Source organism: Nyctereutes procyonoides, unplaced genomic scaffold (assembly GCF_905146905.1).
Source record: "Nyctereutes procyonoides isolate TBG_1078 unplaced genomic scaffold, NYPRO_anot_genome, whole genome shotgun sequence".
In the NCBI taxonomy this organism is placed as follows: domain Eukaryota; kingdom Metazoa; phylum Chordata; class Mammalia; order Carnivora; family Canidae; genus Nyctereutes; species Nyctereutes procyonoides.
In genome coordinates this window covers 33,778,384-33,792,636 of record NW_026575139.1, presented here as the reverse complement: position 1 = coordinate 33,792,636, position 14,253 = coordinate 33,778,384, and the positions used below count along the sequence as shown (strand labels likewise).

The following is a 14,253-nucleotide window of genomic DNA, read 5'->3' as shown; positions in this document are numbered from 1 at the left end:
GTCGGGAGCCTGCTTCTCCCTCTGCCTGTGTCTCTGCCTCTCTCTCTCATGAATAAATAAAATCTTAAAAAAAAAAAAAAAAAAAAAGGAAATCTTGCCTTTTAGGATAACATAGACTTTGAGGGCATACCCCAAGTGAAAGAAGAGAAAGATAAATGCTGTATTTATATGTGGAATCTAAAAAAGGTGACTTCATAAAAATAGAGTGGCGATTGCCAGGGTATGTAGGGGAGATGTTGGTTATAGTGTATAAACTTCCAGCTGTAAGATGAGTATATTGTGGGGGATCTAATTAATATTCAGCATGGTGACTGTAACTAACAAAAGAGAGTAGCTCTTAAATGTTATCGCCACACACGAAGCTATGGCAATTATGTGCGAGAACTGAGATGTGAACTAACCTTACTGTAATTATTTCATAATATGCGCCCCAAACCATCACTGTACATCTTAAACTTGCCTACCTTATGTTAATCATCTCCTAATCACACCGGGGAAGATAATAAAGTGCCCTGCGCAACTTAACTTCAGAGCCATCCTGGGAGGATTGTGACCTGAACACAGGAAGGAGCTGGTCTCCCGGAGCGCACGCCTGCAGGAGGGAGTGTCCGCCCTTGCTGCGGCCTCTCCAACCCAGATCTGCACCCAGGGAGGTGACAAAAATCTAGGCTTGCAGAGTTGATCACCGTCCCGCACGGACCGACCCGAGGTCACCCCGGGCGCGGGGAGCCACGCAGCGCTCCGGCCCGGAGGGGCCGAAAACAGCGCCCCGGCTCCGACCCCGGCCGAGCAGGCGTCACCCGAGGGTTTAAAACCGCTGCGGGGGGATCGCTGGGCGGCTCAGGGGTTTAGCGTCGCCTTTGGCCCAGGGTGTGATCCTGGAGTCCCGGGATCGAGTCCCGCGTCGGGCTCCCGGCGTGGAGCCTGCTTCTCCCTCTGCCTGTGTCTCTCCCTCTCTCTAGATCTATCATGAATAAATAAATAAATCTTTAAAAAAAAATCTTAAAAACAAAAAACAAACGGCTGCGGGCACCACCCGGACCCTCCGACCCCAGTCCGACAGCGCGGGGGACGAGAACGCCGGAAGGGAGGCCGCCTCCCGCTCCGCGGGCTTCACCTCTCCCCGGGGGCCCGGCCAGGACCCTCCCTGAGGCCCCGCGCCCTCGGCGCCCGCGGCGACACCTTTCCCAGCGCCCAGGCGAGCCCGGGAGACGCGCCCCTCTCCCGCGCGCGCGCAACTGATTCCCGCGAGATCGCCCCTCAGGCCCCGCCCACGAGAGGCTGGGATCGAGACCCGACCCCTCCCCGGCGAGCTCCCCGCCCCCACACGAAGGCGCAATCTGAAACGGCTTCTTCCGCCATTCAATCATTTCCGCCAGCCACTCATCACCGAGTTCGTCCTTTCCCGGGCATCCGACCTCCATCCAAACCCCCGCTCATCGGCACTAGAGGGCCTTACGTCCTTCCGGGCTGCGCACGCGCACCGCGGGGGCGGGAGGCGGGGCTGGGCAGGGGGCGCAGGCGCAGAAGCACCGCCTCTGGTGGCCCGGGTGGGAGGGCTATTCGCTGAACACGTGGGTTGGGCTGTAGCGCGCGCAGGTGGAGCTAAGTCGATCATCAATTTTGGTGGTGTCCGTCGTGGGCAGCGGACTAATAAAGGCCATGGCACCGGCGGAAATCCTGAACGGGAAGGTGGTCTCCGCGTAAGCACCTGTCGTTGTTAGGGCGTGTTGGGCTGCAGGCGGGGGCTCTGAGCAGAGTGTGCAGGTCCCCCACGTTCCCGTGTTTTGCTGGAGGGCTACATGGAGCGCAAGAGTGAGGCCGGCCGCGTGGGGAGGGAGGACGTAGTATTGAACGTGTCACACCCAAAGATCGGTTCCCTGCAAAGACTGGGGCCTTGGGCACTGTCCGAGTTTCTAGAAGGGCTGCCTGGTGCCTAGGCCCGTTGGCTCTTGTGTTTTGGACCAGTTCTCTTAACCGGCGCGACTGTGCTCCCCCAAAATGCCGCTGCTGACGGCTTCCTGCCAGAAGAGTTTGGTTGGGACTGTGTGCAGTGCCGTAGTCAGAACTTATTAATGCAAATTACCTCTTTGCCCTATAATTCAGAGTTGAGGAGTCCGAGATTAATGAGATGACAAAACTTGATAAGGTCATAAGGCTGATTAGTGAGAGAGGTACACCTTCCAGACATCGCTTTTTCACCTACGCCTAAGTCATTTGCTAAGTGGAACCCAATAAACTTTTCCTTTTCCTTCAATTTTGGGCTCTTCTAATAACCTTGTCTCCGTCCAGGCCCTAGAGTTGCGGTTTTTCCCTGTTGCATCTGACCTCGGCCTGCTCTACCTCTAACAGGAAATCTAAATGCTTAACTAGTGGGTATGATTGCCAAGCTTACTCCCAGGAAGTACACCCTGTTGCTTCTTGTCTGGGTGGTGACTAGTGGAGGAATAGTAGAGTAGAAGAGGGGAGGATATATCTTGGAGGTGGATCTTGAGACCTTCAGCCTCACCAGTTTTTAGTAATTGCTATAGTTGGCAAACATAATTGTCCTGTGGATTTGCCAGCTCTGTGAGTAAAGGTTTTTGAGTGTTAGGGAGTCCTTGGTGGTGAAACCCACCCTGGGGCAAAATGATTTTTCCTGGTAGAGAAGGTGGACAAAGGTGAGATGTACAGTAAATGGTAGTGAATCTTTCATGTTGGTAAAGAGGAACTCCAGACATTTAGACTAGAGATCACAACACTTCTGACTGCTTTTCAACTTGTGCTGTGCTAAACTGCATTGTTTCTGACTGACTTTGCTTTTTGTTTGCTTATGGTCAAACCTACTCTCCTTTCCAGTGGCTTTTTCTGATAAAGTCTCCTTTTAAAAAGACTGGTAGAAGAGAATTTAGGCTTGCTTCCTGGCAGGCCACTGAGAATAGGTGCTCAATGGATGGTTTTTGTTGAGTGGAGAGCAAGTTAAATATGTTTGTTTGCTCCATACAAGGCAAATACATGCATTGTCTTGTTTATGTCTGTATCCAAAACACCTAGAAACCTTCTTTCACTCTTTAGTAGTTATGTGGCTTTAAGCAAATTAGTTAACCTATCTAGACCAAAACTTGCTCAGATGTTAAATAAAATATTTAGGCATTGAGTTGTTAGGAGAATTGAAAATGAATTTTTAGCTGAAGAGCATTTAGAATTGTTCTGGCACATATTAAGTGCTCAATACATGTTATCTGTGTCAACGATTAGAAATTAGTTAAGGTGGGATGCTTGGGTGGCTGAGCATTTGAGCATCATTAGTTAACGTATACATGGATGATTCATTATCTTTTTTTTTTTTAAGATTTTATTTACTTATTCATGAGAGACACACAGAGAGAGAGGCAGAAACACAGGCAGAGGGAGAAGCAGGCTTCTCGAGGGGAGCCCGATGCAGAGACTATCCCAGGACCCCAGGATCACGCCCTGAGCCAAAGGCAGCCAGCCGCTCAACTGCTCAGCTACCCAGGCGTCCCAAATTCGTTATCTTTTTAACAGAGATAGCTGCCTGGAGATCTGTTTCAATGGTTCTCAACTCACATTGATGTCACTTAGGGAGCTTTTTGTTTTTATTTCTTTTTATTTAAATATGAATGCATAAAATGAGTGTGCCTATAACAAGTATACAACTCAATGAATTTTTTGCAATTGAACTTAACCTGAGTAACTAGCACCCAGATCAAGAAGTGGTGTTGGCACCCCAGAAACCCTTCTTCCTATACCCTGCTATACCCTCCAGTCATCACCCCTCACAAAGGTAATCATCATTATCCTCACTTCTAACTGTAGATTAATAATGCCTGTCTTAGAACTTTATATAAATGGCATTTTACAGTATAAAGACTTTTGTGTCTGGCTTCTTTCAATTAACATTGTGTTGCTGAGATTATTTCATATTGCATGTAGTTGTAGTTCATTTACTCTCATTGCTGTATTGTATTCTACTCTAAGAATTTGCCACTATTCGCTCATCTATAGACATTTAGTTTCTAGTTTTTGGTGATATGAGTTGTAACTAATATGAGCATTTTTTAAAAAAGATTTTCTTTATATGAGAGAGAGCACGATCAGGGCAGAGGGAGAAGGAGAAGCAGACTCCTTGGCTGAGCCAGGAGCCTGTCATGGGGCCCAGTCCCAGGACCCCAAGATCACAACCTGGGCTGAAGTCAGGTGCTTAACTGACTAAGCCACCCAGGAGTTCCATGAGCATTCTTTTACATGTCTTTTGGTGGGACATACACACATTTCTGTTGGTTACACATCTAAAAGTAGAATTGTAGAGTAGTAGGATAAACATGTATGATCAGTTTTAGTAGAAATTGCCAGTTTTTTCCAAGATTGTTTTGCCGATTTAGTCTCATAGGGTACTTGTGAAACATATCAGTGTTGGGTGCCCACATCAGACTGATTTAACCGGAATTGCTATCAATAAGCCACTGGATTCAAATATTCTCTAGATCTTTTAAAAGCTCATTTCTGTGATTCTAATGTATCTTGAAAGTTGAGAACCATTTATTTAAAACCTTAGATATAAATCTAGTTCTCATCATTGAAGTATGACAGTGATTTGGTTATAAAGATTCAAAGCATTTTCTGGAAAAGACTGTTCCAGGTACTGGAAGGGTCCCTCTACCCAGCCTGCTCAGAGTTGACTTGGCGAACTTTTTACATTGCCCTGTGGTAAAGCAATCAGTTCCTACTAACACAATCTGAAAAGGACCATTAAGTCTGAGGTCTCTTTGTACTAACAGAAGATCTTTCACGTGTTGATAAAATGGCTCAGAGACTGTCATACCTTGGCACCTTGACTGTCATGGAGAGCTTAACTCCAGGAGCTGGTACTAGTCACAGTTCCTCAAAGAGACGGAGTTTTGGAAGGGGGGATAGCCTTCCTAGCTCATGGGGTTACGCAGTCCCCCAGCAACTCTGCTGAGGTTGCAACAGGCTTCCGAATCTTGGGTTATATGGCTCTGGGGGAATCTGAACAAGAAGGTAGTTCTTACAGCTTAAGTAGGTTGGACTCTGATTGCAGGCTCTGGGCCGGGTGTCCCTACCTATCCTCTTTTACTAGGTCAAGGACACTCTTGAGAGGAAAGGTAAGTGAACTTCTTACATGGCAACTCGGGATCCTGTAGTCTCTTGTTTTCCCAGTTTGCAGGTCAGCTTTCTTGGTTGCCAGCAACTGTTGGTTCTCTCTAAGGATAAAATGGCAAGCCTTCAAGAGCCCTGAGCAGTCTCTTCCCTAGAGTAGTGTTTGAACTGTAAAATCTCTTACTTGGAGGGATAGGTCATGAGTTCCATGGTCAGAATTTCTCCAACACCCAGTCCACTCAATCCAGCCATCCTGTAGCTGAGAGTGGTGTGATTTGGCCAAAGGTCAGTGGGCTGCTTAATGGCAGAGGTTCACGTGGGACCAAGTCTTCACCCAGTACATCATGTTCTCTGCTCTATCAGGCACTTAATGCTTTGCTGAAAGGAATTTCATAAACTCATCCTTTATTTTACAGCAGCCTTCCTTTCACTGCCATGCTTCCCACTCTGCTGAGAAAGACCATCCTTGACTTTGGTCTACTTTTATTATTCTTCCTTTATATCTTCCTCAGAACCAGGACTAGACAAAGTTCATCATTCCAGATTCCATCTCTGCCTCTTCTACCCTGTGGGAAGTATACTTGCCAAATTATCTCCCTTTAGAAGGAACACCCATTTTTCCCTTAAGGGGAGTTCTAAGACTGCAGCCTGAGTTTGACAATTGGGAGAGACCTGAGGGTTAGAGGCAAGTTTGTGTCATTTTGGGGTATTTATTCACTTTTTCAGCAAATTTCTATGTGACTCCTATATGCAAAGACTCCTCAGAGCCTATAGACTATGAATTGAGTAGAATAGCCCAAATCTCTGTTTCTGGAATTTGTATCCTGATGGGTATGGAGAGACAATAAAATAGGTACAAAAATGTGAGAAGTGTCCAAGGGAAAACCAGAGCAAGGAAGAGGAACAGATTTCTGAAGTGTGGGGGGATTGTAATTTTAAATATGGGAATTAAGCTCATAGTTAATGTCAAGGTGACTTTGGGGCAAATATTTGAAGGCGGTGGTACCCTGGGCCTACCAGTGTTACGGGGAAGGGAATTCCTGACTAAAAACACAGCCTGTACCATGGACTTTTGACTTCACTGGTTATTAAATGACTGCCTTGGAGTCAATAGTGATGGCCCCAGAGAAGCAGACTGAGCAGAGAGCTGAATGGAGTACAGTGTCATTGGTGGTGAGAGCCCCTCCGGCTTAAAGGAGGTGTCCTTTAAGAGATTATTCAGAGCAGTGGAAATTAGCTGGAAGAACTACCCTGATTTGATTTTTAAGCTAGCAGTTACATTTCTTATCAATGTGTTTTTTTCAAAGTGGGGTCTACTGAATGTTGTGTGATTTGTTTGCCCTTTGTTGCTATCCCCAGAGCTAGATAGAGCACTGCTTCCTCTGGGGGTCAGGGTCCCTGGGTAACTTAGTTTACTGCTTTGTGTCTTAGTTTCCTCATCTGTATGTTGGGGTAGTAATGGCACCTAATTCATAAGGTTATTGAAATTAAATGAATCATTCCCGATAAAGCATTTATTTATTTATTTTCCAATAAAGCATTTAGAGCAGTCTCTGGCACATAGTAAGTTTTAATGAATTGGTGCTTAGGAAGTACCTGTTGAATAAACAAGTCATGTTTTTATTTTTGGCAGCTGGCTTATAACCTTGAACCTTCAAATTAGAATTTGTCCTACGGATCAAAGATAAAAATGGAACCATGGCTACACATTAAGCCCCAGAGCCAGAAGAACTATTTCTATAAACAGAATTTGCTCACCACAGGGAAGGGCTACTAAATGTTGATAAGGTTTTTATTTTGTCCTGTAGATCCTTTTGTGCCTAAAAAAAATTGCCTATAATGAGATCCTAAGTGCAGACCTTTCAGAAGTTATCTGGAACCTTGAATGCCTAAGCTCGCTTGACTTTCCTTTCAGGAAAGCAGGTGGGACCTTCTGCAAGGTTGTAAATAGTCCACCCAGCCGAGCTATGGAGTATAGTTATCCCTGGCAGAGCCTGGAGCTAACTCCTGTGGCCATGGCACCAGCAAAAATCCTGAGGATGTGGTCCAAGAATAAGTGTCTGTCCTCATCTGTCAGGAAAGTTGGCATCAGGCAGCTTGATATTTGGACAGTGGGGCATTGAATAGGGGGGTGTGGTCCCCTATGTTTCTCCATTTGCATAAAGAATCTTATGGAAGAAGGATTATCAGGCTGGCCTAACATGGAGGAGGGTCCCTGGAGCAGAGAGAAAAGGCTCCTCTCCTTCCATTGACCCTGGTAGGGGCTGGGCAGGGTAGAAATGCAGGCCTTGTGTGACCAGGGCATTTAGCCAGCCTCACTTTCCTCTTCTATACTGTGGGGGTGACGATAGCCATGCTTTATATCCTGAGGTTGTGGAAAGGATTAAAAGGGTGTGTAATGCAAGGCTCTTGGAACAAGCCTGTGTGCTACTGTAGTTACGACTATATTCTCTGACATCTTATCCCTAGTACAGAAAGCCCCCATGCACCCCTGCACCATGCAATTTGCTCCCTTTGACACTTTCTCATAAAGCATCTCCTGGTTGACCAAGAGTTACAAGGCTGATGCCAGGGACTCCACAGCGTATTCTCTTTCCCTACCAAGGGCTTGTCACGTGCTTGCAAGGGGTATCTGGGTGGCTCAGTGGTTGAGCATCTGCCTTTGGCTCAGGGCGTGATCCTGGGGTCCTGGAATCAAGTCCCACATTGGGACCCGTGTGGGGAGCCTGCTTCTTCTGCCTATGTCTCTGCCTCTCTCTGTGTCTGTGTGAATAAATAAATAATAAAATATTTAAAAAATAAATAAAAGGAATTGCAAGCTTGTATCTACTGGATTTGGCTCTTCCTGTTAGGAGATAAATGGACTAATTCTAATTCGTCTGTTTGGAAGACTTCCAAACTGCTTCTCTTCAGAAAGTTGTTTTCAAGGTTGAAGACAAGTTAAACCTTCTTGCTTTGTTAGCTAAGCTTTTCTTTTCTCCCTTAACAAAAAGTTCTTTCCCTGGAGCCTGGGCAGGAGAGGTGCAGCTTTGAGTTGCTGGTGCTTGAGGAGGACCAGGAAATACGGAGTATTTCTGTAAAAGGTTTTGCCAGAGCCTGTAAGAAATTTATCTTCACTGACTGAACATGATAAACGGTCTTTCGTTTTGGTACCCAAGTACTAGTCCCTGTTTATTTAGTAAGCAACCTTTTAGACCTAAGTAAGCCCTTTTTACCCAAGATTTTCCTTTAGCCTTCTCTAAAAGCAGAAGGCTCAGGTCATTGAGAGGCTTTTCTCAGATAAGAGCTCTTAGCCGGCTCTTTCCCTCCTACTGGAGTACCCCCGTCTTCCACCTTCTTTCCACATTCCCCTTGGATGATGATCCAGAGGTCTCCTTGGGACATGGGGCCTTAATTATCTCTGATGGCCGGATCTGTGGTTAATAGACTAATTCTGGGTGTAAGGCTCTCATAGATCCTCAGACTTGGGGCCATCCCATAATGTCCTATGACTCTTGCTACCAACTAATGCTTACAAAATGGTGGCCTCGAGGCCAAATATAGTTATATGTTTTGTTGGGCTTACAGAGTTATTTTAAAAAATTGGATTAATTCCCAACACATTTATTTGCATAATTATACCCCCAAATCTGGATGCCTGACTTTTTGAACGGAAATGGAAAGTTTAGCAATGCTATGCTCTCTATTCTTCATGTCACCGATTTCTTGGATCAAAGTAGAGGCTGCCCCTTCACCCATGTGAGGGGGGAGGAAGGTGGGACCGCATTGTTGAGTAATCCTACCGCACCTGAATTTGTTCACCTGGACTCTGACAGTCCTTTTCACTTTGTGACCTTTCTCTAATGCACTTTTTATCCCCTTTTAAATTCCTTCCTTTTATGAAGACTTCCTTGACCAGTTCAACCCAGTTTCCCACCTCCATTTGTTCCTTTTAGATCAGTGGTTCTCAAATGGGGTCAGTTTATCTCTTTTCTCCACCCCAGGGCACATTGGGCTAGGGCACATTTGGATGTGTCTGGAAATATTTTTGGTTGTCATATGGGGAGTGGCTATGTGCTTGTGGCATCAGGAAGATGCTTCTACTAAGCATCCTCCGATGCACAGAAGAGCCCCTGCACAACAAAGAATATCTGGCCCAAATGTTTATAGTGCTGAGATTGGTAAACCCTGATCTAGAAACTTAAGGTAAGTGGTTGTTTTATCATTGTGTCTATGGATGACCTGTACACTCGCTGGGAATTAGAAGATTCATTAGAATCTTATACCATTTAGCCATTTTCATGTCATGAATATCAGGCAATTTACCTTCCCTTAGTTCTTTGAGAGAGTTTGAGAGCATTGGATGAAGAATTTTACATTATGAAATTTTTATTGGAGCATAAAAGAGATTCATATTGAGCTTTCAAATATATATTTGAGGTACCTGTCAAATTTAGTGTGTATTTGGATTAATTATAATAATTCTTTTTTTAAATATTTTATTCTTCACCATAATGAAGCAAAGTACTGATATTAGTTGACTGTTCTGTATACTGATATAATGTAGTTGTTACTATTATGTCATGTATCCCTGAAGACAGTTTTTGAAAGAAGGCAATTGGGGATCCCTGGGTGGCTTAGCAGTTTAGCGCCTGCCTTTGGCCCAGGGCGCGATCCTGGGGTCCCAGGATCAAGTCCCGTGTCGGGTTCCCGGCATGGAGCCTGCTACTCCCTCCTCCTGTGTCTCTGCCTCTCTCTCTTTCTCTGTATGTCTATCATGAATGAATGAATGAATAAATAAATAAATAAATAAATAAATAAATAAATAAATAAATAATAAATAAATATTTTTTAAAAAAAGAAAGTAGGCAATTTAGTCTTTTAATTTGACTTAACTAGGAATTTGAAAAATATGTATTTCTTGGAACGCTAGGTGGCCTCACAATCACAAGTGTTTTTACAAGGAACCACATGGCCTTTTTTTTTTCTTTTTTAATTTGAAGTATTTTTAAGCAGTATAAAAGTTGTTATGGACAAATGAAACAAAGAACAACATGAAAATAAAGCAAATAAAACATTTATGTTATACACACACTGTTAAAATCTTCCAACAATAATATACTCTTTGCAAGGAGAAACAAATTTGTGTCCTTTAAAAAAGCCCTACATACTGAAAATGAATGCCCTGCCTTTTTCTCTGATCAGTTCCTAACGGCATATTCTGTGTACCTTTGAGAATCATTTGAGAATTACTCTAAGCTTGTGCTCCAATTCAGGGTTTTGTTAACTGAGACAGGGTTTTGTTAATTTAGGTGGTTAAATACCCTTTACTGCCTCCTTTTTCTGCCTATAGCTTCTGTTGAATTGTTCCTGTTGGGTTAAATTTTAGCAGTGCTTTTTTTCTCAGTTGTAAAATGTCCAAAATTTGAAAATGAGCCATCCTGTTAAAGAATGAGTTGTAATTTGTAGTGGACTTTTTCAGGAATAATTTTACAAGATTTTGGGCAAAAGAGACCTGAGTGACTATTTTGGTTTATCAGGACTCGAGTTAATACAATTCTATGGGGATGTGCACCTTTGACTTTTATTGATTAGGCTCTTTTACAACTGTATGAGGCAAAAGTTGACTTGGAGAAAACCAATAATAATGCACATGACTCTTGTCTGTAGAGATTCAAACACATTTTGACAAGTTGAAATATAAATGATTTCTACCTTGATTTTCTTCCTTAGGGGAAAAAAAAGATAAACCCAAGCATTGCATTTTATTGGCCAATAGCAGTGCTTCTCCTTTTTTTTTTCTTTTTTAAGACTTTATTCATGAGAGACACAGAAAGAGGCAGAGACATAGGTAGAGGGAGAAGCAGGGACTCGAATCCCAGGATCCCGGGGATAACGACCTGAGCCAGAGGCAGGCGCTCAACCACCGGGCCACCCAGGCGCCAATAGCAGTGCTTTTTAACCTTGCATTCTGTTAATATTTGGGCTAGATAATTGCTGTCCTGTGCATTGTAGGTTATTTGGTTGCGTCCCTGGCCTCTATCCACTAGGTGCCAGTAGCAACTTAGTTAAAACTGCATCTGTGTCTGTTTATCTAGTTGGCTATGATTATTTTACTAGTATCAGTCCCAACAGGACCAGAGACTTTTAATGGTTTACTGCTACTTGCGTTACCACATTCACTGGTACTCTAGTACTGATTTCTCCTACATTGACATTGAGATATATCTTCTCTTAGGTTTGAGAAAATGTTGATGCAGGATGGTGAGACTCTGGCTTACGAAGATCTGCTATTCAGGGATCTAGGGCATCTCTCCAAGTGCCTATTTCTGCCTCACTTTGCCCCAGAATCTTTACCAAGATAGTATGACTCATGGGCCATGGCTAGAAATCAAGGCATCTGTAACTCAAGGAAGTTTCTATTGATTTTGTAGGTTTCAGTGTTTCAGAAATTATTCTAGCATTTTAACTTTCTTGAAATAAGGAACTATAAAAACTAAAGTTTCCTACCATTTAACTCATCATAGCTCTCTAACCCTAAAATAAAGGTAGATGAGGGAGGAAGTGTTAATTTTTGTCTCTATGTATGTCTTTTATAGTCTCTTAGCTTCAGGCATGCTTAACACTTGGCTTTTGTTATTTTAACTTCTCATTTCAGAGTTCTTCAGTTAGTTAGCCAAACTAGAAAACCAAGCAGAGAAAAAATTTTAAGGGACCATGGAGATGTAATTCAACTATCTTGATTTTGTTTTTCCTTGCCAGAGCAGAAACTTTCTGCCTATTACTTTAGTGTTCTGAGCTGTCTAATTCTTGCTGATTGTGGTTTATGTGCATTTTTATTTATTTTTTATTTATTTATTTATGATAGTCAGAGAGAGAGAGAGAGAGAGGCAGAGACACAGGCAGAGGGAGAAGCAGGCTCCATGCACCGGGAGCCCGACATGGGATTCGATCCCGGGCCTCCAGGATCGCACCCTGGGCCAAAGGCGGGCGCTAAACCGCTGCGCCACCCAGGGATCCCTGGTTTATGTGCATTTTTAAATGTCTCATTGCTATTCTGACCATGTCTCATAAAGAGGCCTAAATGTTAGCTTTTAAAACAAACTTTTCTAAAAAAAAAAAAAAAAAGCAAATCTTTCTGATTGGAAGAATATCTCTATTAATGCAACTTCAAAAACAATCCTGTTTCTTAGAAAAAGTTTAAGGGAGTCAGTGTAACTGATCTCAATCTATGATCTTTTTTTAGAAAATAAATTTGCATACTTAGATCCACTTAAATTGTAGCATAGAAACCTGAACATTTTGGGGCACCTGGGTGGCTCAGTCGATTAAGCGTTTTACTCTTGATTTCGGCACAGGTCATGATCTCAGGGCCTTGGGATCTAGCCCCATGCATGGAGTCTGCTGGAAATTCTCCCTCTCCCTCCTCCCCTTCCCTGCTCATAGACACACACTGTCTCTCAAATGAATAATAAATCTTTTAAAAAATGAAAGAAAGAAAGAAAGAAAGAAAGAAAGAAAGAAAGAAAGAAAGAAAAGAAAGAGAAAGAAAGAAAGAAAGAAAGAAAGAAAGAAAGAAAGAAAGAAAAGAAAGAAAACATGGAACATTTTGTTCTTTACTCTTAACTTATTGACCTGAAATGCTTTCCACCTATACTGCCTTGTAGTACTGGGTTCTCATAGTTTGCTACTAGGTAAACTTAATATTTTTTACTTGTTCTTAGACTCCCTTCTTTGGATCTCATGTGGTCATTATTCTAGAACCCTTATAAGATTTGGTAAATAAATTCAGTATCAGTATGAAATCTGCTCTATGCCTTAAAATATTTGTGGTTGTTAGTCTTTCCAACTCTATTTTACAACCCCCCAAACCTCAGAGTCATCTGTAGCCCTGGATTTTCTCTGTGCTTCATTATAATACATCTAGAATCCAATCACTTCTTGCCAGCATACCACAGATTCAAGTCCAAACCGCCATCACCTCTGGCCTGGATTTTTGCAATTTGAATAGCTTCTTGCTTGTGTCTGTGATTCTCACCTTTCCCCCATAGTCTGTTCCCAATTCTGCAGCCAGAAGTAATCCTTTAGAAGTGTTAAGTCCTGTCATGTCAGCAACCAGGAATAATCCTTTAGAAATGTTAAGTCCTATCCTGTCAGTCCTGTTTCAAGTCCTTTCTTGGCTTCCCATCACATACACAATAAAAGACAAGCTACCGGGGATCCCTGGGTGGCACAGCGATTTGGCGCCTGCCTTTGGCCCAGGGCGCGATCCTGGAGACCCGGGATCGAATCCCACATCGGGCTTCTGGTGCATGGAGCCTGCTTCTCCCTCTGCCTGTGTCTCTGCCTCTCTCTCTCTCTCTCTCTCTCTCTGTGACTATCATAAATAAATAAAAATTAAAAAAAAAAAAAAGACAGGCTACCTTAGTGTACCTAATCTGGTTACTGCTTCTGTTGGACCTCTTTTACCCACTTAGGGCCTTTGCACTTGCTGTTTTTTCAGCTAATTGGCTCTCAGAAAGCCACAGAACTGCCCAGAGCCTGTTTCTACATCTTTGGGAAGAGGAAAGCCTCTCCTCCCTTGGTTACCTCACATGATTGAGAATCTCATAAAGGTTTCTCTCACTATTTGAAAGTACAGTGTTCTTATGAAACTGCTCACAAGCCAAAGTGGCACAAAGTGAAGAAGCAGTTACCGTTAATTCATATGGAAGATTTTTTGAGCATTTCCAGACCCAAAAAATAACCTCGCTTAGACTTTTCTGATACTTTAGGACACATTTCGCTAATAGATGCACAGAATAAATCGAGATAAAGCACAGATGCTCACAGACATAGTTCAGAGCTGTAGTGGGTTGATACTGAGATGCTGAGCTCCCTGGGAAGGAGGTGGGTAGTGTCTCTGTAAGGGCTTGCTGCAAAACAAACACTGAATGCTATTTTTGTTTTTTGCCTTTTTCCATAAAAGTGAAAATCCTCTGGATTCTTTTGGGTTAGTGGAAACAGGTACTAACATAGATCTTTCTGAAAAGCAAAGTGGAGAAACCTGAACTTTTGGAAAGCAGAGAATACCTGTATCAAGCTATTATTGCTGTTGGTTCTTATTATTGTCTTACACTGTGCCTAGAGATGCTCCCCCCTTCCCCCCACCCCACT

The 14,253-nt window shown here is 43.3% G+C and overlaps 2 protein-coding genes across 5 annotated transcripts in view; one reads left to right on the top strand and one right to left on the bottom strand.

The window, feature by feature from the left end:
• Nucleotides 1-1,502, bottom strand: part of LOC129496227 (coiled-coil domain-containing protein 170-like) — a 56,129-nt gene extending 54,627 nt beyond the window's left edge. Inside the window, exon 1 of one of the 3 annotated variants that reach the window (XM_055304296.1) lies at nt 1,460-1,502. The gene's annotated coding sequence lies outside the window, so the exon portion shown is untranslated. Of the gene's footprint in view, nt 1-464; nt 1,281-1,418 lie in introns of those variants that run through there. The other 2 variants (XM_055304295.1, XM_055304294.1) reach the window with 2 other exon arrangements.
• A 64-nt stretch (nt 1,503-1,566) lies between these two features.
• The window catches only part of MTHFD1 (methylenetetrahydrofolate dehydrogenase, cyclohydrolase and formyltetrahydrofolate synthetase 1), a 57,468-nt gene continuing 44,781 nt past the window's right edge, over nt 1,567-14,253 (top strand). For both annotated transcript variants that reach the window (XM_055303798.1, XM_055303797.1), the window contains exon 1: nt 1,567-1,703. In XM_055303798.1, coding sequence (XP_055159773.1) covers nt 1,663-1,703 — 41 coding nt within the window. In that variant the 5' untranslated portion in view covers nt 1,567-1,662. The remainder of the gene's footprint in view (nt 1,704-14,253) is intronic.